This window comes from Staurois parvus, unplaced genomic scaffold (genome assembly GCF_062004578.1).
Source record: "Staurois parvus isolate SC_StPar_1 unplaced genomic scaffold, SC_StPar_1.0 ptg000851l, whole genome shotgun sequence".
Taxonomy (NCBI): domain Eukaryota; kingdom Metazoa; phylum Chordata; class Amphibia; order Anura; family Ranidae; genus Staurois; species Staurois parvus.
In genome coordinates this window covers 237,650-263,029 of record NW_028318647.1, presented here as the reverse complement: position 1 = coordinate 263,029, position 25,380 = coordinate 237,650, and the positions used below count along the sequence as shown (strand labels likewise).

Below are 25,380 nucleotides of genomic sequence, written 5' to 3'. Positions count from 1 at the left end.
ACTGACCCCGGGGCCTCGGGCAGTGCCCGAGTTTCCAAATGGTCAGTCCGCCCCTGGTGCGAAGAGACCCCCTAGGTCGGAGAAGGGGAGATGGACAGTCCCTTTAAATGAGGACGGTCGGTGGGATGTCTATGGGGACTATGATGAGTCACAGCGCTCCCGGCCTGCCTGCACTTCCCCGGTGTGGCCAGCAGGTGTCAGCCGTGTCCGGTGGTGATGATGATGATGATGATGGTCCCTCCTCGGAGTGTCAGCCCGGTGCTGTGTGCAGAGCTCAGCCGGTGATCGGGGGGACCACAGCACCCCCTCCCCCACACCGGGACCACAGCACCCCTCCCCCACACCGGGACTACAGCACCCCTCCCCCGGGAAAGACAGGTACCTTTATGATGGCTGCAGAGCATTGTGTGTGTGTGTGTGTGTGGGGGGGGGGGCGATGGCCCTTGAGCTGGGGGGCCACTGCACTGTGCAGCATTGGGATCATTGCATTGTATAGAGGCACTGACAGTATTATGTGAGATATCAGTGCTATAGATACATTGTATACATTGGGATCACTGCATTGTATAGAGCTGGGATCACTGCACTGTGCAGCACTGACAGTATGTGATATTATGTATCAGTGCAATAAATACATTGTATACATTGGGGTCACTGCATTGTATAGAGCTGGGGTCATTGCACTGTGCAGCACTGACAGTATTATGTAATATTATATATCAGTGCAATAGATACATTGTATTCACTGAGATCATTGCATTGTATAGAAGAACTGACAGTATTATGTGATATATCAGTGCAATAGATACATTGTATACATTGGGGTCATTGCATTGTATAGAGCTGGGATCACTGCACTGTGCAGCACTGACAGTATTATGTAATATTATATATCAGTGCAATAAATACATTGTATACATTGGGATCATTGCACTGTGCAGCACTGAGAGTATTATGTGATATTATATATCAGTGCAATAGATACATTGTATACATTGGGGACATTGCACTGTATAGAGCTGGGGTCATTGCACTGTGCAGCACTGAGAGCATTGCATTGTATAGAGGCACTGAGAGTATTATGTGATATATCAGTGCAATAGATACATTGTATACATTGGGATCACTGCATTGTATAGAGCTGGGATCACTGCACTGTGCAGCACTGACAGTATGTGATATTATGTATCAGTGCAATAAATACATTGTATACATTGGGATCATTGCACTGTGCAGCACTGAGAGTATTATGTGATATTATATATCAGTGCAATAGATACATTGTATACATTGGGGACATTGCACTGTATAGAGCTGGGGTCATTGCACTGTGCAGCACTGGGATCATTGCATTGTATAGAGGCACTGAGAGTATTATGTGATATATCAGTGATATAGATACATTGTACTCACTGGGGTCATTGCACTGTGCAGCCCTGACAGTAATGTTATATATCAGTGCAATAGATACATTGGGGTCATTGCATTGTATAGAGCTGGGATCATTGCACTGTGCAGCACTGACCAGTATTGTTATATATCAGTGCTATAGATACATTGTATACATTGGGATCATTGCACTGTGCAGCACTGAGAGTATTTTGTGATATTATATATCGATGCAATAAATACATTGTATACACTGGGATAGTTGTATAGAGCTGGAATCATTGCACTGTGCACCACTGAGAGTATTATGTGATGTATCAGTGACACAGATACACTGTATACACCGGGATCACTGCATTGTATTGCACTATGACCACCTCATAGGACAGCAGTGGAAACATTCTGTGTATTGAGGTGTGATGGGTGTATTGTGTGTACAGCTCCATCATAGCTCTGTGTGCGTCCTATATCTGTGTATATGTGTGTGTACAGTATATGTATCATTATTGCACTGGGATGATTGTACGGGATATCTGTGTGTGTGTGTGTGAGATTGTATACTATAATAGAGGTGTGAGCGGGGCCTGCACAGGGTGTTTGGTGATCAGTTTATGTAGCTGAGTGATCACTGAATGCCCAACATTGTATATCATTGATTGCACAGCATTGTATATCATTGTATTGTATATGATTGCACAGCTTTGTATATTTATGTATAGTATTGTATATTGTTGTATTGTAGATCATTGTATCGTATTGTATATGATTGCACAGCACAGCATTGTATCGTATTGTATATGATTGCACAGCACAGCATTGTATCGTATTGTATATGATTGCACAGCATTGTATCGTATTGTATATGATTGCACAGCACAGCATTGTATCGTATTGCATATGATTGCACAGCATTGTATCGTATTGCATATGATTGCACAGCATTGTATCGTGTTGTATATGATTGCACAGCACAGCATTGTATCGTATTGCATATGATTGCACAGCATTGTATCGTGTTGTATATGATTGCACAGCATTGTATTGTATTGTATATGATTGCACAGCATTGTATCGTGTTGTATATGATTGCACAGCATTGTATTGTATTGTATATGATTGCACAGCATTGTATCGTGTTGTATATGATTGCACAGCATTGTATCGTGTTGTATATGATTGCACAGCATTGTATCGTGTTGTATATGATTGCACAGCATTGTATCGTGTTGTATATGATTGCACAGCATTGTATCGTGTTGTATATGATTGCACAGCATTGTATCGTGTTGTATATGATTGCACAGCATTGTATCGTGTTGTATATGATTGCACAGCATTGTATCGTGTTGTATATGATTGCACAGCATTATATCGTATTGTATATGATTGCACAGCATTGTATCGTGTTGCATATGATTGCACAGCATTGTATCGTGTTGTATATGATTGCACAGCATTGTATCGTGTTGCATATGATTGCACAGCATTGTATCGTGTTGTATATGATTGCACAGCATTGTATCGTATTGTATATGATTGCACAGCATTGTATCGTGTTGTATATGATTGCACAGCATTGTATCGTGTTGTATATGATTGCACGCTTGCTATAGTCCTCAGGGGACGAGCCCACGGCTGATGTTCCTTTCTCGATATGTTCATCCATCGCTCTTTTTTTGTGTCCAGATGTTTTTTTTAAACAGTTAAATGCAATCTGTAAATAGGATGACCCCCCCCACGGACCGTGTGATCTGCCATGGCGCGGCCCCCAGAAGGCGGCCTGTTCTCTGCCAGAGTCATGTGATTTCTAGAGAAATGTTTTCAGCTGTTTAGCTTCACTAATTTGTTTCTTTGTTGAATGATGATGATGATGATGATGATTAATATTGTGGATTATCCAGACTTTCTGCTACATTGTTCTTAGTTATTATTTTTCCTCGCTTCTTCCTTTTATTATTTCATTTTGTTTACATATTTATTTATTATCGTTTATTAATTATACGGAGTATCTGGTGTATTGTTGGTAATTATTTTTTCCCTTACTCTTTTTTTATTATTTCCCCATGTTTACACATTTATTTATTATTATTATTATGGGTTATACTGATAAATTGTCGGTAATTATTATTCCTCATCGCACACTCTTTCTATTATCTCCTGATGTTTACATATTTATTATTTTTTCTCTGAGTTGGGACGGAACAGGTTGGGAAATCGTCTGGCTGATGGGGATCCTTGGCGGCGGGTTCCTTCAGTCAGTTTTGTATGTTTTGGTTAAATCTGCCAGATCACCGGATTGTATGGTCAGTGTTGTGTGATCAGTGTTGGTTAGTCAGCGTTGGGTGGTCAGCAGTGGGTGATCAGCATTGCGTGGTCAGCGTCGGTTGGTCAGCGTTTTGTGGTCAGCATTGTGTGGTCAATGCTGTGTGGTCAGCGTTGGATGTTCAGCATTGGATGGTCAGTGTTGGATGATCCACGTTTTGTGGCCAGCATTGTGTGGTCAGTGTTGAATGGTCAGCGTTGGATGTTCATTGTTGGATGATCCACATTGTGTGGCCAGCATTGTGTGGTCAGCATTGGTTGGTCAGCATTAGATGGTCAGAATTGGATGGTCGGTGTTGTGTGGTCAGCATTGGATGGTCAACGTTGAATGGTTAGCGTTGGATGGTCAGGTTTGTGTGATCAGCATTGGGTAGTCAGGGTTGTGTGGTCAGCGTTGGATGGTCAGAGTTGTGTGGTCAACGTTGGATGGTCATCATTGCGTGGTCAGCTTTGTGTGGTTATCTTGCATGGTCAGCATTGAATGGTCAGCATTGGACGATCAGCGTTGTGTGGTCAGCGTTGTGTGGTCAGCGTTGTGTGGTCAGCGTTGTGTGGTCAGCGTTGCGTGGTCAGCGTTGCATGGTCAGCGTTGTATGGTCAGGGTTGTATGGTCAGCGTTGGATGGTCAGCATTGGATGGTCAGCATTGGATGGTCAGCATTGGATGATCAGCGTTGTGTGGTCAGCGTTGTGTGGTCAGCGTTGTGTGGTCAGCGTTGTGTGGTCAGCGTTGCGTGGTCAGCGTTGCATGGTCAGCGTTGTATGGTCAGGGTTGTATGGTCAGCGTTGGATGGTCAGCATTGGATGGTCAGGGTTGTGTGGTCAGCCTTGGATGGTCAGGGTTGGGTGGTCAGGGTTGTGTGGTCACCGTTGGATGGTCAGGGTTGTGTGGTCAGGGTTGGGTGGTCAGGGTTGTGTGGTCACCGTTGGATGGTCAGGGTTGAGTGGTCAGGGTTGTGTGGTCAATGTTGGGTGGTCAGTGTTGGCTTACATTTAGATGGGTGTCAGAGATTGCAGCCTAATCTCAGTGTTGAACGGAGATTATCGCCGTGTGCCACACCAAATCCTTCCGATCCAAAGATGCCCAAAACTGTGATCTCCGTTCACTTCTCAGATGACCCCAGGAGTCCAATGTTGAGGAATGATCTCAGCCGCCGAGGCCATTCCTCAACATTGGTCTCCTGGGGTCGTCTGAGCAGCTTCCATCCCTCCACTTGTATTGGCTGACACTGGAATCGCTCGGACTCGTGTTCCCCTCTTCTTGTTGGCCGGTGTGGTGATCCTTTTCCTTCCATCCACAGCTTGGAGCGGTGCCATAAGGTACACTTTTTACACCGTTCACATCTGCTGTCCTTTGTTCAATCTGCGCTCCTCCGTTCAATCTGCTGTCCTCCATTCAATCTGCTGTCCTGCGTTCAATCTGCTGTCCTGCATTCAATCTGTGCTCCTCCATTCACATCTGTGCTCCTCTGTTCAATCTGCGCTCCTCCGTTCAATCTGCGCTCCTCCGTTCAATCTGCGCTCCTCCGTTCAATCTGCGCTCCTCCGTTCAATCTGCACTCCTCCGTTCAATCTCTTGTCCTCTGTTCAATCTGCGCTCCTCCGTTTAATCTGCTGTCCTCTGTTCAATCTGCGCTCCTCCGTTCAATCTGCGCTCCTCCTTTCAATCTCTTGTCCTCCGTTCAATCTGTGATCCTCCGTTCAATCTGCGCTCCTCCGTTCTATCTCTTGTCCTCCGTTCAATCTGCGCTCCTCCATTCTATCTCTTGTCCTCCGTTCAATCTGCGCTCCTCCGTTCAATCTCTTGTCCTCCGTTCAATCTGCGCTCCTCCGTTCAATCTGCGCTCCTCCGTTCAATCTGCAATCCTCCGTTCAATCTGCGCTCCTCCGTTTAATCTGCTGTCCTCTGTTCAATCTGCGCTCCTCCGTTCAATCTGCGCTCCTCCGTTCAATCTGCTGTCCTCTGTTCAATCTGCGATCCTCTGTTCAATCTGCGCTCCTCCGTTCAATCTCTTGTCCTCCGTTCAATCTGCGCTCCTCCGTTTAATCTGCTGTCCTCTGTTCAATCTGCGCTCCTCCGTTCAATCTGCGCTCCTCCGTTCAATCTGCTGTCCTCTGTTCAATCTGCGCTCCTCCGTTCAATCTCTTGTCCTCCGTTTAATCTGCTGTCCTCTGTTCAATCTGTGCTCCTCCGTTCAATCTGCGCTCCTCCGTTCAATCTGCGCTCCTCCACTGACATACCGCCTAAATAACTTATTAGCCTTTAACCACACGCAACATCAGACCCCGACCGCTCCAGCCCTGGCAGACTGATCACACCAAAACCCTCAAATGACGCAGTCGTGTCCTGGAGCGACTATGGCGCAAAACCAAATCCCAACAAGCCTTCACCCGCTACAAATCTGCCTTCCGCACCTACACCTCCTCCCTCCACGCAGCCAAACAAGCCTACTTCCTGATCCTCATCAAGACCCTCTCCTCCAATCCTCGCCGATTCTTCTCCACCTTCAACTCTCTACTCTCTCCACCCCCACCTCCACCCAGCACCTCACTCACCGCCCTTGAGATTGCCAATCACTTCAAAAACAAGATTGACACAATTCGCAAGGACATTGCTGCAACTCACACGCCCTCTCAACCCGTCCCCTCTCACACAGCTACCCCCTTATCCCCCCTCCCCCTCGACATTACCCGCAGGGACTTCGTCACTGCTCAAACTCCCTCCAACCCCGTTCCCCCTCACTCAGCTACCCCCTCTTCACCCCTCTCCCACGGCCCCACCACTGCTCTGACCTCCACTCCCACCCCACCCTACATTCCTCATACTGAAGCTCCCCCAACACTCCACACCTTTGACCTTACTACCATTGAGGAAGTCTCCAGGATCCTCTCTGATGCCCGCCTCACCACCTGCCCCCTCGACCCTATCCCCTCACAATTCCTACGACCTCCCTCCCCCTCCATCCTACGCTCCCTCACCCACATCTTCAATCTCTCCCTCTCCTCCGGCACTTTCCCCTCCCCACTGAAGCATGCACACATCACCCCCATACTTAAAAAGCCCTCCCTGGACCCCAATGACCCGAACAACCTCAGACCCATCTCCCTGCTCCCACTTACATCTAAACTCCTCGAGCGCCTCGTCTACACCCGCCTATGCTCTCACCTCAACGACAACAACCTCCTCGATCCCCTACAGTCCGGCTTCCGCCCCCTACACTCCACCGAAACCGCCCTACTCAAACTCTCCAACGACCTGCTAACCGCCAAAGCTAATGGCCACTATTCAGTGCTCCTACTCCTTGACCTCTCTGTGGCCTTCGACACAGTCGACCACCCCCTCCTCCTCAAAAAACTACACTCCCTCGGCCTCAGAGATTCTGCTCTCTCCTGGCTCTCATCCTACCTGTCACAACGCTCTTTCAGCGCTCCCTATAATGCTACCACCTCCCCCTCACTCCCCCTCTCTGTTGGGGTCCCTCAAGGCTCTGTCCTCGGGCCCCTTCTCTTCTCCATCTACAGCTCCTCCCTTGGCCAACTCATACACTCTCACGGCTTCAACTATCACCTCTATGCCGACGACACACAAATCTATCTCTCAACCCCCCACCTCACCCCCTCGGTCTCTGCCCAAATCACACACCTACTGAGCGACATATCAGATTGGATGTCACTCCACTTCCTTAAACTGAATCTCTCCAAAACTGAGCTCCTTGTCTTCCTCCCCAGCCCGGACCCCACCCCCCATTGACTTCTCTATCACATCCAACAACGCCACCATCAAACCCGCCCCACAGGCCAGAGTACTGGGTGTCATTCTGGACTCCAACCTATCCTTCCAGCCCCAAGTCCAATCTTTAACAAACTCGTGCAGACTCCACCTCCGCAACATGCAGACTCCACCTCCGCAACATCGCCAAAATCCGCACGTTCCTAACCCCAGAAACCACTAAACAGCTCATCCACTCCCTCATCATATCACGACTCGACTACTGCAACTCCCTCCTCACTGGCCTGCCTCGCCGCTGGCTATCCCCGCTTCAGTCCATCCTGAATACGGCAGCCAGACTCATTCACCTTTCCAACCGCTCTGTCTCCGCCACCCCCCTCTACCAATCCCTCCAATGGCCTCCACTCAGTGTCCTCCACCCCCCTCTGCCAATCCCTCCAATGGCCTCCACTCAGTGTCCTCCACCCCCCTCTGCCAATCCCTCCACTGGCCTCCACTCAGTGTCCTCCACCCCCCTCTGCCAATCCCTCCACTGGCTTCCGATTGCGCAACGGATCAAATTTAAAATCCTAACACTGATGTACAAAGCTGTCCACCATACTGCCCCGAACTACATCACCGACCTAATATCCAAGTACCACCCAACACGCACACTCCGCTCCTCACAAGACCTCCTTCTCTCTAGTTCCCTGGTCTCCTCCTCCCATGCCCGCCTCCAGGACTTCTCCAGGGTGTCACCCATCCTCTGGAACTCCCTTCCCCAACCCATCAGATTATCACCTACTCTCCTTTAGGCGCACCCTGAAAACCCACCTCTTCAGGGAAGCCTACCCCACCCCCTGCTAACTTGCCGACCTCCTTCACTCTTCCTACCACTCCATCCCCCACAGCTATCTCCTCCTGTGCCACCATCCCCTCCCTCCTAGATTGTAAGCTCCAAAGAGCAGGGCCCTCGATCCCCTCATGTTTTGCATTGTATTGGTATTGTTCTGTCACATGTTCTGTCCCCCTTTGTAATGTACAGCGCTGAGCGAACTATTGGCGCTTTATAAATACTGTATAATAATTAGAGAGGGCCTTCCATTACATCTAAAGGAGATTGTACAATCAGATTGTAAAATGTATGTTCAGCTGAACCCAGTAAGACCGGCTGTACACACATACTGTATATATTGGCATGGGCCGGGCCTTGTGTAAGCCATACTGTCACCTATACCTGTATGTGCAGGAGCGGACTGACAACTCGTGGGGGCCCCGGGCAATAGGGGATCATGGGGCCCCTGTGTCCTCATCCATACTCAAAGCCACACCCAAAAAAGCCTGTGAAAGGTACCAGGGGCATCTCATGGGGCCCCCTACTTGCACCGGGCCCTTGGGCAGTGCCCGAGTTTCCGAATGGTCAGTCAGCCTCTGGATGGGAGTGCACTTAATTATCCCCCCAACCTCAGCACTGAGACCGAGCTGGACAGCTGCAGAGTAATGGTGGGACCCGGGAGGTTGGGCCCCTGATCATGTGATTGCTGTGATAGCCAATCCCAGTGACTACTTATATGAGAGAGCTCCCCTGGATCTCTCTCTGTGAATAGAAAAAGAAACATTGCGGGGAGAGTTATAAATCTGGTGCAGCCGTGCCTGGGAGCCAATCAGCTTCTACCTTCAGCTTGTTCACTTACGCCGTCCATACATGGGTCGAATTCCGAACGACTTTCGTACGAAAATCGGACCTAAGAGCAATCGGACGATTTTCTCTCTGTTAGTGGGGCGATGGCATTGGCCGATTTTCTCTCTGTTAGTGGGGCGATGGCATTGGCCGATTTTCCCTCTGTTAGTGGGGCGATGGCATTGGCCTATTTTCTCTCTGTTAGTGGGGCGATGGCATTGGCCGATTTTCCCTCTGTTAGTGGGGCGATGACATCGGCCAATTTTCGTGGTTCCTCCCCATTTCGTTTATTGGGCATGCTGAAAAATTCGTGAAAAACGATTGATTTTCAAAATCATTGGTGGCATCGTCGGATTACAGAACGAACAACGTTTCGATTTTCGGACAAAAAATTGTGCCGAATTTGAACCATGTATGGCCTGCATTAGTCTCGGTTCACAGTACTAGGACCTGAAAGTCGTGCGACTTCCTGGCGACTTGAGTATTACTTTGATTCGACTTGATGTGAATTTGATGCGACTTTGAATCGACTGTCAGGGAATGCTGGGTAATCTTCCTGTCATGTTGGACCCAAATCACATCAATATAGAGGAGGAGGCAACTTCCATTGAAGTCGATGGGCACAAGTCGGATGGAAGTCGCCTGGAAGCAGCGCTAATGAAGACGACTCTCATGGACTAACGTGGGACTTCACAGGTCATGTGACTTGGGGGGCTCGGCGGTGTGAACCGGGCCTTAAGCTTTGACAATAAAAGCTGGAAGCTGATTGGCTGCCATGCACAGCTGCACCAGATTCTGAGTGCACCAGTTTTAGTAAATGTCCCCCAATGCATCTTTATAGGGGATCTTAGGGCCGGTTCACACTATAGAAATGCAGTCCAGATGCGTTCCGGATGCGCCTTTTCATGCACATTTTTGACGCGTTCCGGTTCATTTTTTCCCTCTCTTTTTCTTCAATTTAAATAGGGACATGTGCGTTCCGGTGCGTTTTTGATGTGTTTTGATGTGTTTTGGTGATTTCCAGTCCAGTTTTGTGCAGGAAAAGTGCAGCCTGTGCTACTTTTGTTTCTGCACCCGGAATGCACTGGAACTGCGAGCACTGATGTGAATGATGACACTGACCACCAGATCACCGACTTTCTGTGCGTTTTGGATGCAGAAAAAAATCAACTGAAATGCATGGAGTGTGAACCGGCCCTGAGAAAATATATATTATGTGATTAGATACGGTATTGATCCAAGTTAGTGTCAGTGTTAGTGTCAGTTTCAGTGTCAGTTTCAGTGTTAGTGTGTTAGTGATAGCACCATTGTCAGTGCCATTGTCAGTGTTGGGAATGTCAGCATTAGTGTCAGCGGGGTGAAGGCACTAAGAGACAAATACCGCATTCCTGTTTGCTGTAAAGTATCTCATGCATTATTTATGTCAGACGTAGTCTATGTACTAAGCCCCTCCCCCTCCCCGCGCTCCCCCCCGCGCCGTGCGCCGGAGGTCTTCAATATTCATGTTCTGCCGTGTTTAGCACTCAGCTTCAGTGCACACTGTGAACTGCATGGGAATCGCACAGGAACCGCACTGCATTCCTGCTCAGGTCACACGCCATTCAGTGCACTGCCTTTTCAGCACTGCGTTTGGGACCTGCGTTTGGGTGTTCAGATGGCACTGACACCTGCTACAGATGAAAAGCGCACAGATCGCTGTGTTTCCTGCACCGCATCACTAGGGTCACACTCGGTGTCATCACTAGGGTCGCACCCGGTGTCATCACTAGGGTCACATTCGGTGTCATCACTAGGGTCACATTCGGTGTCATCACTAGGGTCACACTCGGTGTCATTACTAGGGTCACACTCGGTGTCATTACTAGGGTCACACTCGGTGACATTACTAGGGTCGCACTCGGTGTCATCACTAGGGTCGCACCCGGTGTCATCACTAGGGTCACATTCGGTGTCATCACTAGGGTCACATTCGGTGTCATCACTAGGGTCACACTCGGTGTCATTACTAGGGTCACACTCGGTGTCATTACTAGGGTCACACTCGGTGTCATTACTAGGGTCACACTCGGTGTCATTACTAGGTGTCATTACTAGGGTCACACTCGGTGTCATCACTAGGGTCACACTCGGTGTCATTACTAGGTGTCATTACTAGGGTCACACTCGGTGTCATTACTAGGGTCACACCCGGTGTCATTACTAGGGTCACACTCGGTGCCATTACTAGGGTCACATTCGGTGTCATCACTAGGGTCACACCCGGTGTCATTACTAGGGTCACACTCGGTGTCATTACTAGGGTCACACTCTGTGCCATTACTAGGGTCACATTCGGTGTCATTACTAGGGTCACACTCGGTGCCATTACTAGGGTCACACTCGGTGTCATCACTAGGGTCACACCCGGTGTCACTACTAGGGTCACACCCGGTGTCATTACTAGGGTCACACCCGGTGTCATTACTAGGTGTCATTACTAGGGTCACACCCGGTGTCATTACTAGGGTCACACCCGGTGTCATTACTAGGGTCACACTCGGTGTCATTACTAGGTGTCATTACTAGGGTCACACCCGGTGTCATTACTAGGGTCACACCCGGTGTCATTACTAGGGTCACACTCGGTGTCATTACTAGGTGTCATTACTAGGGTCACACTCGGTGTCATTACTAGGGTCACACCCGGTGTCATTACTAGGGTCACACTCGGTGTCATTACTAGGGTCACACCCGGTGTCATTACTAGGTCACACTCGGTGTCATTACTAGGGTCACACCCGGTGTCATTACTAGGGTCACACCCGGTGTCATTACTAGGTGTCATTACTAGGGTCACACCCGGTGTCATTACTAGGGTCACACCCGGTGTCATTACTAGGGTCACACTCGGTGTCATTACTAGGGTCACACCCGGTGTCATTACTAGGTCACACTCGGTGTCATTACTAGGGTCACACCCGGTGTCATTACTAGGTTCACACCCGGTGTCATTACTAGGGTCACACTCGGTGTCATTACTAGGGTCACACCCGGTGTCATTACTAGGTCACACCCGGTGTCATTACTAGGGTCACACTCGGTGTCATTACTAGGGTCACACCCGGTGTCATTACTAGGTTCATACCCGGTGTCATTACTAGGGTCACACTCGGTGTCATTACTAGGGTCACACTCGGTGTCACTACTAGGGTCACACCCGGTGTCATTACTCGGTGTCATTACTAAGTTCACACCCGGTGTCATTACTAGGGTCACACCCGGTGTCATTACTAGGGTCATACTCGGTGTCATTACTAGGGTCACACCCGGTGTCATTACTAGGGTCACACTCGGTGTCATTACTAGGGTCACACTCGGTGCCATTACTAGGGTCACACTCGGTGTCATTACTAGGTTCACACCCGGTGTCATTACTAGGGTCACACTCGGTGTCATTACTAGGGTCACACTCGGTGCCATTACTAGGGTCACACTCGGTGTCACTACTAGGGTCACACTCGGTGTCATTACTAGGGTCACACTCGGTGTCATCACTAGGGTCGCACCCGGTGTCATCACTAGGGTCACACTCGGTGTCATTACTAGGGTCACACTCGGTGTCATTACTAGGTGTCATTACTAGGGTCACACTCGGTGTCATTACTAGGGTCACACTCGGTGTCATTACTAGGTGTCATTACTAGGGTCACACTCGGTGTCATCACTAGGGTCACACTCGGTGTCATTACTAGGTGTCATTACTAGGGTCACACTCGGTGTCATTACTAGGGTCACACCCGGTGTCATTACTAGGGTCACACTCGGTGCCATTACTAGGGTCACATTCGGTGTCATCACTAGGGTCACACCCGGTGTCATTACTAGGGTCACACTCGGTGTCATTACTAGGGTCACACTCTGTGCCATTACTAGGGTCACATTCGGTGTCATTACTAGGGTCACACTCGGTGCCATTACTAGGGTCACACTCGGTGTCATCACTAGGGTCACACCCGGTGTCACTACTAGGGTCACACCCGGTGTCATTACTAGGGTCACACCCGGTGTCATTACTAGGTGTCATTACTAGGGTCACACCCGGTGTCATTACTAGGGTCACACCCGGTGTCATTACTAGGGTCACACTCGGTGTCATTACTAGGGTCACACTCGGTGTCATTACTAGGGTCACACCCGGTGTCATTACTAGGTCACACTCGGTGTCATTACTAGGGTCACACCCGGTGTCATTACTAGGTTCACACCCGGTGTCATTACTAGGGTCACACTCGGTGTCATTACTAGGGTCACACCCGGTGTCATTACTAGGTCACACCCGGTGTCATTACTAGGGTCACACTCTGCGTCATTACTAGGGTCACACCCGGTGTCATTACTAGGTTCACACCCGGTGTCATTACTAGGGTCACACTCGGTGTCATTACTAGGGTCACACTCGGTGTCACTACTAGGGTCACACCCGGTGTCATTACTCGGTGTCATTACTAAGTTCACACCCGGTGTCATTACTAGGGTCACACCCGGTGTCATTACTAGGGTCATACTCGGTGTCATTACTAGGGTCACACCCGGTGTCATTACTAGGGTCACACTCGGTGTCATTACTAGGGTCACACTCGATGTCATTACTAGGGTCACACTCGGTGCCATTACTAGGGTCACACTCGGTGTCATTACTAGGTTCACACCCGGTGTCATTACTAGGGTCACACTCGGTGTCATTACTAGGGTCACACTCGGTGCCATTACTAGGGTCACACTCGGTGTCACTACTAGGGTCACACTCGGTGCCATTACTAGGGTCACACTCGGTGCCATTACTAGGGTCACACTCGGTGTCATTACTAGGGTCACACTCGGTGTCATTACTAGGGTCACACTCGGTGTCATTACTAGGGTCACACTCGGTGTCATTACTAGGTGTCATTACTAGGGTCACACTCGGTGTCACTACTAGGGTCACACTCGGTGCCATTACTAGGGTCACACTCGGTGCCATTACTAGGGTCACACTCGGTGCCATTACTAGGGTCACACTCGGTGTCACTACTAGGGTCACACTCGGTGCCATTACTAGGGTCACACTCGGTGTCACTACTAGGGTCACACTCGGTGCCATTACTAGGGTCACACTCGGTGTCACTACTAGGGTCACACTCGGTGCCATTACTAGGATTATTGTGAATCTCTAAGTGTCTTCATTCACAGAACGATCTCCTTCTAGTACAATGTTACAATTCATTCCCATTTCTGAGGCTCAGTTCATACCAGAGTGACTTGTCATGCAATCTATGCAACCAAAGTCGCAGCATCTTTAGAAAAAAGGTTCCTGCACTACTCTGATGCAACTTCGGGGCCCCTTAGGCCCCTTTCACAGGGGCGGTTAGATTTCAGCTTTTAGCTGCAGTTAGAGGATCTTATGTCCTGCAGCTAAATGCAGACAATGCATCCCTATGGCTCTGTTCACACACTGCGATTAGCAACATTCTCATAATATCCGGTTTTATGCATTTAGAAAAAATAAAGTTGACCGTGTCCAGGAGCGATGTCCCGCAGGTATCTGGACACTGGAGATTTAGCCCCCATGCCGCAGATTATGCCATTTTCATACAGGGGGAGGTACGGTGCACCACCCAGCCCTTCCTACACATACGGCCATCAGTGCCCACTCAGTCCAGCAAGTGGTGCCCCATCCGGCTGCCGTAGCTCTCAGCCTCTCATAGACGGTTAGGCCCCATCCACACAAGGAACTGCAATGGAATCGCACAGGTTGGCTCTGTGTGTTTCTGTGCGCTTCACACGCAGTTCTGTTCCATTTTGAATTGTCAGAAATCGCATTGCACCAAAAGTAACGAATGCAGCAGAAACTCACTGCAGCCGGTGTAAGTCTACCATGCAATCTGCTGCGGGCAAACTCACTGCGTTTGCAACCCGCACTTGGGGTGTCGTTAACTTTGCACTGACACCGACTGCAGATCGCAAGGGCACTGCAACTTGAATGCAATGCAGGAAACTGGGAAACGCGACCTTAGAGGCATCTGCAGTGAGGCTGGGGAGCCCTGAAAAATCCTGAAATCTGAGGGACAGGGGCTAAACGTTCAGTGTGCATGTCATAGTGTCAGTGTCAGTGAGTGTCAGTGTTAGAGTCAATGTCAATCAGTGTCAGTGTTGGGATCAGAATTAGTGTCAGTGAGTGTCAGAGTTGGTGAGTTTCAGCGGGTGTAAGTGTCAGGATCAGTGTGTTAGTGTCAGTGTTAGGGTCAGTGTCAGTTAGTGTCAGGGTCAGTGTTAATGTCAGTGAGTGTCAGTGTTAGGGTCAGTGTCAGTGAGTGTCAGTGTCAGTGTTAATGTCAGTGAGTGTCAGTGTTAGGGTCTGTTAGTGTCAGGGTTAATTAGTGTCAGTGAGGGTCAGTGTCAGTGGGTGTCACTGCTGGACTGCTTGATCCAGCGCTTACTATACAGCCATTGCTGAGCTGCTGGATCCAGCGCTTACTATACAGCCATTGCTGAGCTGCTGGATCCAGCGCTTACTATACAGCCATTGCTGAGCTGCTGGATCCAGCGCTTACTATACAGCCATTGCTGGGCTGCTGGATCCAGCGCTTACTATACAGCCATTGCTGGGCTGCTGGATCCAGCGCTTACTATACAGCCATTGCTGAGCTGCTGGATCCAGCGCTTACTATACAGTCATTGCTGAGCTGCTGGATCCAGCGCTTACTATACAGCCATTGCTGGGCTGCTGGATCCAGCGCTTACTATACAGCCATTGCTGAGCTGCTTGATCCAGCGCTTAGTATACAGCCATTGCTGAGCTGCTTGATCCAGCACTTAGTATACAGCCATTGCTGAGCTGCTTGATCCAGCACTTAGTATACAACCATTGCTGAGCTGCTTGATCCAGCGCTTACTATACAGCCATTGCTGGGCTGCTGGATCCAGCGCTTACTATACAGCCATTGCTGGGCTGCTGGATCCAGCGCTTACTATACAGCCATTGCTGAGCTGCTTGATCCAGCGCTTACTATACAGCCATTGCTGGGCTGCTGGATCCAGCGCTTACTATACAGCCATTGCTGAGCTGCTGGATCCAGCGCTTACTATACAGCCATTGCTGAGCTGCTGGATCCAGCGCTTACTATACAGCCATTGCTGAGCTGCTGGATCCAGCGCTTACTATACAGCCATTGCTGAGCTGCTTGATCCTGCGCTTACTATACAGCCATTGCTGAGCTGCTGGATCCAGCGCTTACTATACAGCCATTGCTGAGCTGCTTGATCCAGCGCTTACTATGCAGCCATTGCAGTCTGGTGTAGTCAGTGAAGGAGTGATTTGAAGGGGGGACACATGGGGGAGCTGACAAGACTTTCAAGCGGAACCTGTAGGCTGATGAGCGGACTCTACCTGCAGCATGAAACAGATGCACCCAACAGGCGGTAACACCCTACCCTTCATTAGAGGTGGAGGATTTCGGCCCCTTTCACACGGGTGTTCCATTTTTTTAATCTTTTCAGTCACATTTTAGAAACAACAGATCAGTTCACATTATTTTTACATCAGTTTATGTCAGTTTACATCAGTTTTTCATCCTTTTTTCATCAGTTTACATCCATTTTTTGTCTGTTTACATCCGTTTAATCTGCTTACATCTTTTTTCGATCGTTGACATCCGTTTTCCATCCATTACGGGTTTTTTAAATGGAAGAAAAATAGGGTTTTCTTTCGTTCAAAAAAATGGATGTTAACAGATGCGGACATTAATATACAGTATATAAACAGATGATCATCCGTTTACATCCGCTAGTCCATATATTACACGGGGGTCCATTCTTCATCCATAAACGGACAGATGATAAACGGACATACGGAATGCCCGGGTGAAAGGGGCCTTAGGGTACAGTAGGGTGTGTATAACATGGAATCATTGGATTGTGTGATTCCTCCGATGTAGCGATTCTTAAAAGTGTATCAAAATATTCCAAGATGATTACAGCAGGGCACAAAATTGTATCAGCAGATTTGAAACATATGTTCCAACCAGGAGCGGACTGGCAACTCATGGGGCCCCCATGCAATAGGAGATCATGGGGCCCCTGTGTCCTCGCCCACACTCAAACCACACCCAGAACAGCCTATGAAAGGTACCAGGGGCATCCCATGTGGCCCCCTACTGACCCTGGGCCCTCGGGCAGTGCCCGAGTGTCGGAGTGGTCAGTCCGCCCCTGGTTCCAACAAACAAACTCAGCGGACCAGAAACTGGACCGGCACCATTTCCGGCAGCACGTGGAGCTGCAGTGTTAGTCCAATGAAGGTGCGTTGGTGTGTCATTTTGAATGGCAGAATGAATGAATAAATGAATGAATGGCACTAAAATGCACCAACACAAGTAGCATGTGTTGCCCCAAAGCACGCCTTCCTATAATGTATCAAGCCAGTCTTAGGGTTCTACTTAATTTTTCCCGTATCTTTGCATGATTGATCATAAAAGATGTCAGCGCAAGAGGCGGAGTCTATGTCCCAGTAATAATGGCGGGTTTCTATTGATTTCACAATGCTATGTCTTTAGATGAATCCTCCTGCCAGCGCTCATTCTTGGACCGGTTGGATTTTTGATGAGTTCAGTAAAACAGAAAATTAATGATCCGTCTGGCTGCGTTCCTGAAAGTCGAGTCCATTATCGTCCTCCAGATCTGCGCAAGATGGATTTTGGCACGATTACCGTAACAGGAAACCAATTTCAGAGTTCAGGGCTCCGGAGATAGAAAGATGGATACTTTGGGGCTTATTGATGCTGCTTTCTGCTCTGCCCTCCGAGGTCGGTGTCACTGCGTCCGTCTGGGTTCAGACCAGGTAGCAGGACGCACCTGAGACCCCTTTGATTGGCTCAGACCGATTTCATACCAGTTAGTGATAACTCTATCCTGTCCTGTGACTTGGCAGCCAGAGAATGTACAAAGGAAAGTCAGGAAAGAGAACTCAGCATCACCATCTGATACTGCTGGGTGGGTGAGATACATTCTATTGCCAAAAGTATCGGGGGCCGGCCTTTCCACACACATGACCTTTAATGCCCCCCCCAGTCTTAGTCCGTAGGGTTCAATATTGAGTTGGCCACGCCCTTTGCAGCTATAACAGCTTCAACTCTTCTGGGAAGATTGAGTTGGCCCCGCCCTTTCCACACACATGACCTTTAATGGCCCCCCAGTCTTAGTCCGTAGAGTTCAATATTGAGTTGGCCCCGCCCTTTCCACACACATGACCTTTAATGGCCCCCCAGTCTTAGTCCGTAAGGGTCAGTATTGAGTTGGCCCCGCCCTTTCCACGCACATGACCTTTAATGCCCCCCCCAGTCTTAGTCCGTAGGGTTCAATATTGAGTTGGCCCCGCCCTTTCCCTGCACATGACCTTTAATGCCCCCCCCAGTCTTAGTCCGTAGGGTTCAATATTGAGTTGGCCCCGCCCTTTCCACACACATGACCTTTAATGGGCCCCCAGTCTTAGTCCGTAGGGTTCAATATTGAGTTGGCCCCGCCCTTTGCAGCTATAACAGCTTCAACTCTTCTGGGAAGGCCGTCCACAAGGTTTAGGAGGGTGTCTATGGGAAGGTTGGACCATTCTTCCAGAAGCACATTTGTCAGGTCAGGCACTGATGTCGGGGGAGGAGGCCTGGCTCGCAGTCTCCGCTCTAATTCATCCCAAAGGTGTTCTATGGGGTTGAGGTCAGGACTCTGTGCAGGACAGTCAAGTTCCTCCACCCCAAACTGGCTCCTCCATGTCTTTATGGACCTTGCTTTGTGCACTGGGGGGCAGTCATGTTGGAACAGGAAGAGGCCATCCCCAAACTCTTCCCACAAAGTTGGGAGCATGATATTGTCCAAAATGTCACCTTAAGAGTTCCCTTCACTAGAACTGGGGGGCCAAGTCCAGCCCCTTAAAAACAACCCTACACCATAATCCCCCCTCCACCAAACTTTACACTTGGCACAATGCAGTCAGGTAAGTACCGTTCTCCTGGAAACCGCCAAACCCAGACACATCCATCGGATTGCCAGACAGAGAAGCGTGAATTGGTCACTCCAGAGAACAAGTCTCCTCTACTCTAGAGTCCAGTGGCGGCATGCTTTACACCACGGCATCCAACGCTTTGCATTGCACTTGGTGATGGAAGGCTTGGATGCAGCTGCTCGGCCATGGAAACCCATTCCATGAAGCTCTCTACGCACTGTTGTTGGGCTCATCTGAAGGCCACACCAAGTTTGGAGGTCTTTAGCTATTGACTCTGCAGACAGTTGGTGACTTCTGCGCACTGTGCGCTTCAGCATGCGCTGACCCCGCCCTGTCATGTGACGTGGCCTACCACTTGGTGGCTGAGTGGCTGTTGTTCCCAGTTGCTTCCACTTTGTTATAATCCCACTAACAGTTGAGCGTGGAATATTTAGTAGCCAGGAAATGTCACGGATGGACTTATTGCCCAGGTGGCCACCTATCACGGGACCACGCTTGGAGTCACTGAGCTCCTGAGAGCGACCCATTCTTTCACCAATGTTTGTAGAAGCCGTCTGCATGCCTAGGGGCTTGATTGTATACACCTGTGTCCATGGAGGGGATTGGAACACCTGAATCACATGATATGGAGGGGATTGGAACACCTGAATCACATGATTGGGAGGGGATTGGGACACCTGAATCACATGATATGGAGGGGATTGGAACACCTGAATCACATGATTTGGAGGGGATTGAAACACCTGAATCACATGATATGGAGGGGATTGGAACACCTGAATCACATGATTAGGAGGGCAGGGCCAATACTTTTGGAAATATAGTGTATACTGTATAAGAATATTCCGGGTATTCTGGGCAGATATCAGATACATAGATGAATGCAGCTCTGTAATCATTATACATCATTAAATACAAGTACTGGAATGTGACCAGGTATTAGCCAGTTGATAGGAGGAGAGAGCAGAATGACAGAGGGCGGAGCTCAGCAGTGTGCTGCTTCTCCATTTACTATCCAGTCACAGGCTGGGGGCAGGTCCAGGAGGACCTGGACTCAGAGGAAGTGGATTAAATGATGCTGGCCATCAGACTGAGGGCCTCTAGAGAAGGAAGAGGAGTACTGCAGGGGAAATCTCTAGACTGAAGGCAAAAGCTGCTTTATGATGTTTTCATCTTGGTATTTTTGGCTGGAGATCTGTTTTAACTCCATTAATATAAGAGTGGCGCTCAGTCAGTACATACAGTAGCGCAGTACAAGAATGGAGCTCAGCCAGTACATTCAGTAGCGCAGTACAACAATGGCGCTCAGTCGGTACATTCAGTAGCGCAGTACAACAATGGCGCTCAGTCAGTACATTCAGTAGCGCAGTACAACAATGGCGCTCAGTCAGTACATTCAGTAGCGCAGTACAAGAATGGCGCTCAGTCAGTACATTCAGTAGCGCAGTACAAGAGTGGCGCTCAGTCAGCAGCGCAGTACAAGAATGGCGCTCAGTCAGTACATTCAGTAGCGCAGTGGAAGAGTGGCGCTCAGTCAGCAGCGCAGTACAAGAATGGCGCTCAGTCAGTAGCGCAGTACAAGAGTGGCGCTCAGTCAGTAGTGCAGTACAAGAATGGCGCTCAGTCAGTAGTGCAGTACAAGAATGGCGCTCAGTCAGTAGTGCAGTACAAGAATGGCGCTCAGTCAGTAGCGCAGTACAAGAATGGCGCTCAGTCAGTAGCGCAGTACAAGAATGGCGCTCAGTCAGTAGCGCAGTACAAGAATGGCGCCCAGTCAGTAGCGCAGTACAAGAATGGCGCTCAGTAGTGCAGTACAAGAATGGCGCTCAGTCAGTAGCGCAGTACAATAATGGCGCTCAGTCAGCAGCGCAGTACAACCAAATTTTGGCCCAGAAGCTGAGAGTGGAATCATCTTTGGACTTCGCAGAGTTGGGTCGCTTTGCGAACCTTTTAGTCTCGGTCCCCATGTATGAGCCTTGTACACATTCATGTGTCCGGCCGGAGTTGCCCTTTAACCCCGCGGTGGCGCAGAAGAACGCGCCTCCTTGTACGGTAAATATAAATGAAATACGGCCCGGGAGTTTTGGCCGCCTTCCTGTGTTCTTGTTTGTTCCAAAGGCAATATGTAAGAATGGCGCTGTGGGCAAACATTGTGATGTGGAAGACGGCTCGCGGTTTCCGCTGCCAGCGACAGATGGTGCAAGAAACGCTCAGGGCTTCCCCCAAATGGAAAGAAGGGGCCGGCGGCTCCCGCTCCTCCTTCTACAGGCTGATCTTTCATCTGATTTATGAGCGGCTGGTTGTTCTTCCCAGTGAGGGCTACTTGGCGTCATGCGGTGCAGCTGGCAAGTCGCAGATTTGATCTCCTGTTTAGCCCGAGCAAAGGGACCGTTGTCATACTACATCATCATCATCATCATCATCACTTCAGGTTCAGGTGATGGATTAAAGGCTCACTCCACCTAAAAACTGATATTTCTGTGTTTGGTAGAAACTGGAGAGCCAATCTGTTGATGTGTTGACAAGAAGCATGCTGATAGGAGGAGAGAGCAGAGTAATGGAGCTCATCACTGCACTGCTTCTCCTTTCACTGTCCAGTCACAGGCTGGGGGCTGGTCTGGGATGATCTGGACTCAGAGGAAGGGGGATGAATGATGCTGGTCATCAGGCTGAGGACATCTAGTGGTCACTATGCAAGCTGCTGCAAGTTTTATGCATTTATCTGCAGATTTTTATAGAAAATATTCTTTCCTAAAGAGAACCTGTCACCAGACCATTCATCTCAACAGTCATCTCCCCATAAAGTTATATGTATATTTAACATATTTTATTCCTGTCATTTACCTGTAAAATCCTCCCTTGTGCAGACATCCAAAAGCCCCGAGACTGCTGCTGGGTGCCGCCATCTTGGGTGTGATGTCAGCAGCCCCAGCTGCTGTCACTTAGGTTACACTCTATAGTATTATCCTGCACTCCTTATAAAAGGTTATGTAGGGAGGTAAGGGGAGGGGCAGAGGAGCTGGGCCAGCACAGACAGTAATTAAGACACTTCCAGAAGAGGAGAGGCTATGACTTATGAAGAGGGAGAGCTGGGCCAACACAGAAAGTAATTGGACACTCCCAGAAGAGGACAGGGTTATGATGTTTAAGGAGGGAGGAGCTAGGCCAGTGCAGACAGTAATTAGACAATCCCAGAAGAGGAGGGGCTATGATAGGTAAGGAGGGAGGAGCTGGACCAGCACAGACAGTAATTAAGACAATCTCAGAAGAGGAGAGGCTATGACTTATAAGGAGGGAGAGCTGTGCCAACACAGACAGTAACTGGACACTCCCAGAAGAGGAGAGGGCTATGATGTATAAGGAGGGAGGAGTTGGGCCAGCACAGACAGCACTTTGACACTTCCAGAAGAGAAAAGGGTATTGATGGGTAAGGAGGAAAGAGCTGGGCCAGCACAGACAATAATTAGACACTCCCAGAAGATGAGGGGCTATGACATGTAAAGAGGGAGGAGCTGTGCCAGCACATACAGTAATTAGACACTCCCAGAAGAGGAGGGGCTATGACATGTAAGGAGGGAGGAGCTGTGCCAGCACAGACAGTAATTAGACACTCCCAGAATAAGAGGGGCTACGACATGTAAGGGGGAGGAGCTGTGCCAGCACAGAAAGCAATCAGACACTCCCAGAAGAAGAGGGGCTATGACATGTAAGGAGGGAGGAGCTGTGTCAGCACAGACAGTAATTAGACACTCCCAGAATAGGAGGAGCTACGACATGTAAGGGGGAGGAGCTCTGCTAGGGAACTGACTCTTCTGAAGAGGTACAATACTATAGTAAGTTCAGAGGAACACATGAAGTGAATAAAAATCATTTGTGGAGAGGAAAATGCTGCAAGTCATTATGTACTATCCTGGTGTTCACTCTGCTTGTACCTGCAATCCTGATGACAGGGTCTCTTTAACATTCTTGTTCTTTTCTTTTACAGATCTTGGTAAAATGACGTCTGAGATGAAAGATGTTGGCGTCTGGGCGCAAACCAAAACCCTCCTCTACAAAAATTACCTGGTCAAGTGCCGGACAAAGAAGGACACATTGCAGGTACATTGCATGGCCTGAACCTCCTCAGGGGGTTCTCAGATCTTCTCAGGTGCCTCAAGTCTTCAATATTCCCATCCACACAACGCTGTCACCTCTGAAGGGACATTGGTTGGTTGGTTGGTTGGTTGGTTGGTTGGTATAAGCTCTTATGAGCAATCAAAGTGTATCTAAAGCTCAGAATGGGGTGGTGAGGGGTTACACCCTCTGTCTGCTTTGTGTTGGTCAACAAAATAGTCCATTACTAGAGCGCTGGACCAGAATGTGGAGAAGATTGGTTTGAAATCCAAAATTCAGAGACAGCTTTCTGTCAGGTAGGAGGTCCTTGGGAATCCCTGGTGCACCTTCTATGGTCTTGAAAGTCTTTTCTGCCTTTAGCATTCCATCCAGTGAGAAATCCATAGAGGTCAGTGAACAGTTGTCCATTGGATAGTCTGATGGAGATGTCACAGGGTGATGCCCAGGCTTATGTTAGGGGTTTATTTGGGTTTTGTAGACTTCACATTCTCCATCCTTAGCAGTCAGTGGAGAGTCAACCATTGCATGGTGTGATGGAGGTGTAGCGGGGTGATGCCTGGGCTCATGTTAGGGGTTCATCTGGGTTTGGTAGACTTCACCCTATCCATCCTTGGCAGTCAGTGGAGAGTCTCCCATTGGACAGTGCGTTGGAGGAGTTGTGGGGTTATCTAAGGGTTTCATATGCATTTGAAATTTCCACACTATCCAACATGAAATCCTCAGCAGGCAGTGGAGGGTCACCCATTGGACAGTGTGAAGGTGATGTCATGGGGTGACATCCAGGCTCATGTAAAGTGTTCATCTGGGTTTGTAGACTTCACCCTATTCATCCTTGGCGGTTAATGGAGATTCGCCCATTGGATGATGTGATGGAGGTGTTGTAGGATGATGTCCAGGTTCAGTAATGTGTTGATTTGGGCTTGTAGATGTCACACATCGACTGGGAAATCTTCAGTGGTCAGTGAAGGGACCCCCTTTGGATGGTTTGATGGACATCTTGGCTCATGTAAAGTGTTCATCTAGGTTTGTAGACTTCACACTATCTAGTTATAAATTCTTAGTAGTCAGTGGAGAGCCGCCCATTTGACGATGCAATGGAGGAGTAGCTGGGTGACAACCAGGCTCATGAAAGGTGTTCATCTGAGTTTGTAGGCTTCACACTATCCAATGAGAAATCCTTAGTGGTCAGTGGAGAGTTGCGCATTGGACAGTGCATTGGAGATGTCGAAGGGTGATGTTCAAGCCTATGTAAAATGTTCACCTGGATGTGTAGACTTCATAGTATCCAGCACCAAATCCTCAACAGTCAGTGGAGGGTCACCTATTGGATGGTGTGATAGAAGTGTCTTGGGGTGACTTCTGGGCTCATCTAAGGAGTTCATCTGGGTGTGTAGACTTCACACTATCCCATGAGTAGTCTTCAGCAGTCAGTGGAGGTTTGCAATGGGATCTTGTGATGAAGGTATAGTGGGTGAAGTCCAGAGTTATGTAAGGTGTTCCTCTCCTTTTGTAGACACTATCCAGTGAGAAATCCTAAGTGGTCAGTGGAGAGTTGCACATTGAACAGTGCGTTGGAGATGTTGAAGAGTGACATCCAAGCTTAGAAGTGTCTTGGGGTGACTTCTGGGCTCATCTAAGGTGTTCATCTGGGTGTGTAGACTTCACACTATCCAATGAGAAGTCCTCAGCAGTCAGTGGAGGTTCGCCATGGGACAGTGTGATGGAGGTATAGCGGGTGAAGTCCATGCTCATGTAAGGTGCTCATCTCCGTTTGTATACTTCACACTATTCATTGAGAGATTCTTAGTGGTCAGTAGAGAGTCGCTCATTGGACGGTGCATTGGAGGTGTTGTGGAGTCATGTAAGGGGTTCATCGGGATTTGTAGACTCCACACTCTCCAGCTTGAAATCCTCAGCAGGCAGTGGAGGGTCACCCATTGGACAGTGTGATGGAGATGTCATAAGTGAAGTCGGGGCTCATGCAAGCTGTCCATCTGGGTTTATAGACTTCGTACTATCCAATGAGAGACACTCAGTGGTCAGTGGAAGTTCACCATGGAGGTGTAGTGGGGTGACATCTGGGCTCATGTAAGGTGTCCATTTGGGTTTATAGACTTCACGCCATCCAGTGAGAAGTCCCTATTGGTCAGTGGAGAGCCAC

The 25,380-nt window shown here is 49.0% G+C and overlaps 1 protein-coding gene across 3 annotated transcripts in view; it reads left to right on the top strand.

The window, feature by feature from the left end:
- Positions 1 to 213: 213 nt before the first annotated feature.
- Positions 214 to 25,380, top strand: part of ABCA5 (ATP binding cassette subfamily A member 5) — a 136,551-nt gene continuing 111,384 nt past the window's right edge. For all 3 annotated transcript variants that reach the window (XR_016306666.1, XR_016306665.1, XM_089655587.1), the window contains exons 1-2: positions 214 to 378; positions 23,092 to 23,204. Coding sequence is in view for 1 of the 3 variants with exons in the window: in XM_089655587.1 (XP_089511713.1) it covers positions 23,103 to 23,204 (102 nt within the window). In the remaining 2 variants the exon portion in view is untranslated. The remainder of the gene's footprint in view (positions 379 to 23,091; positions 23,205 to 25,380) is intronic.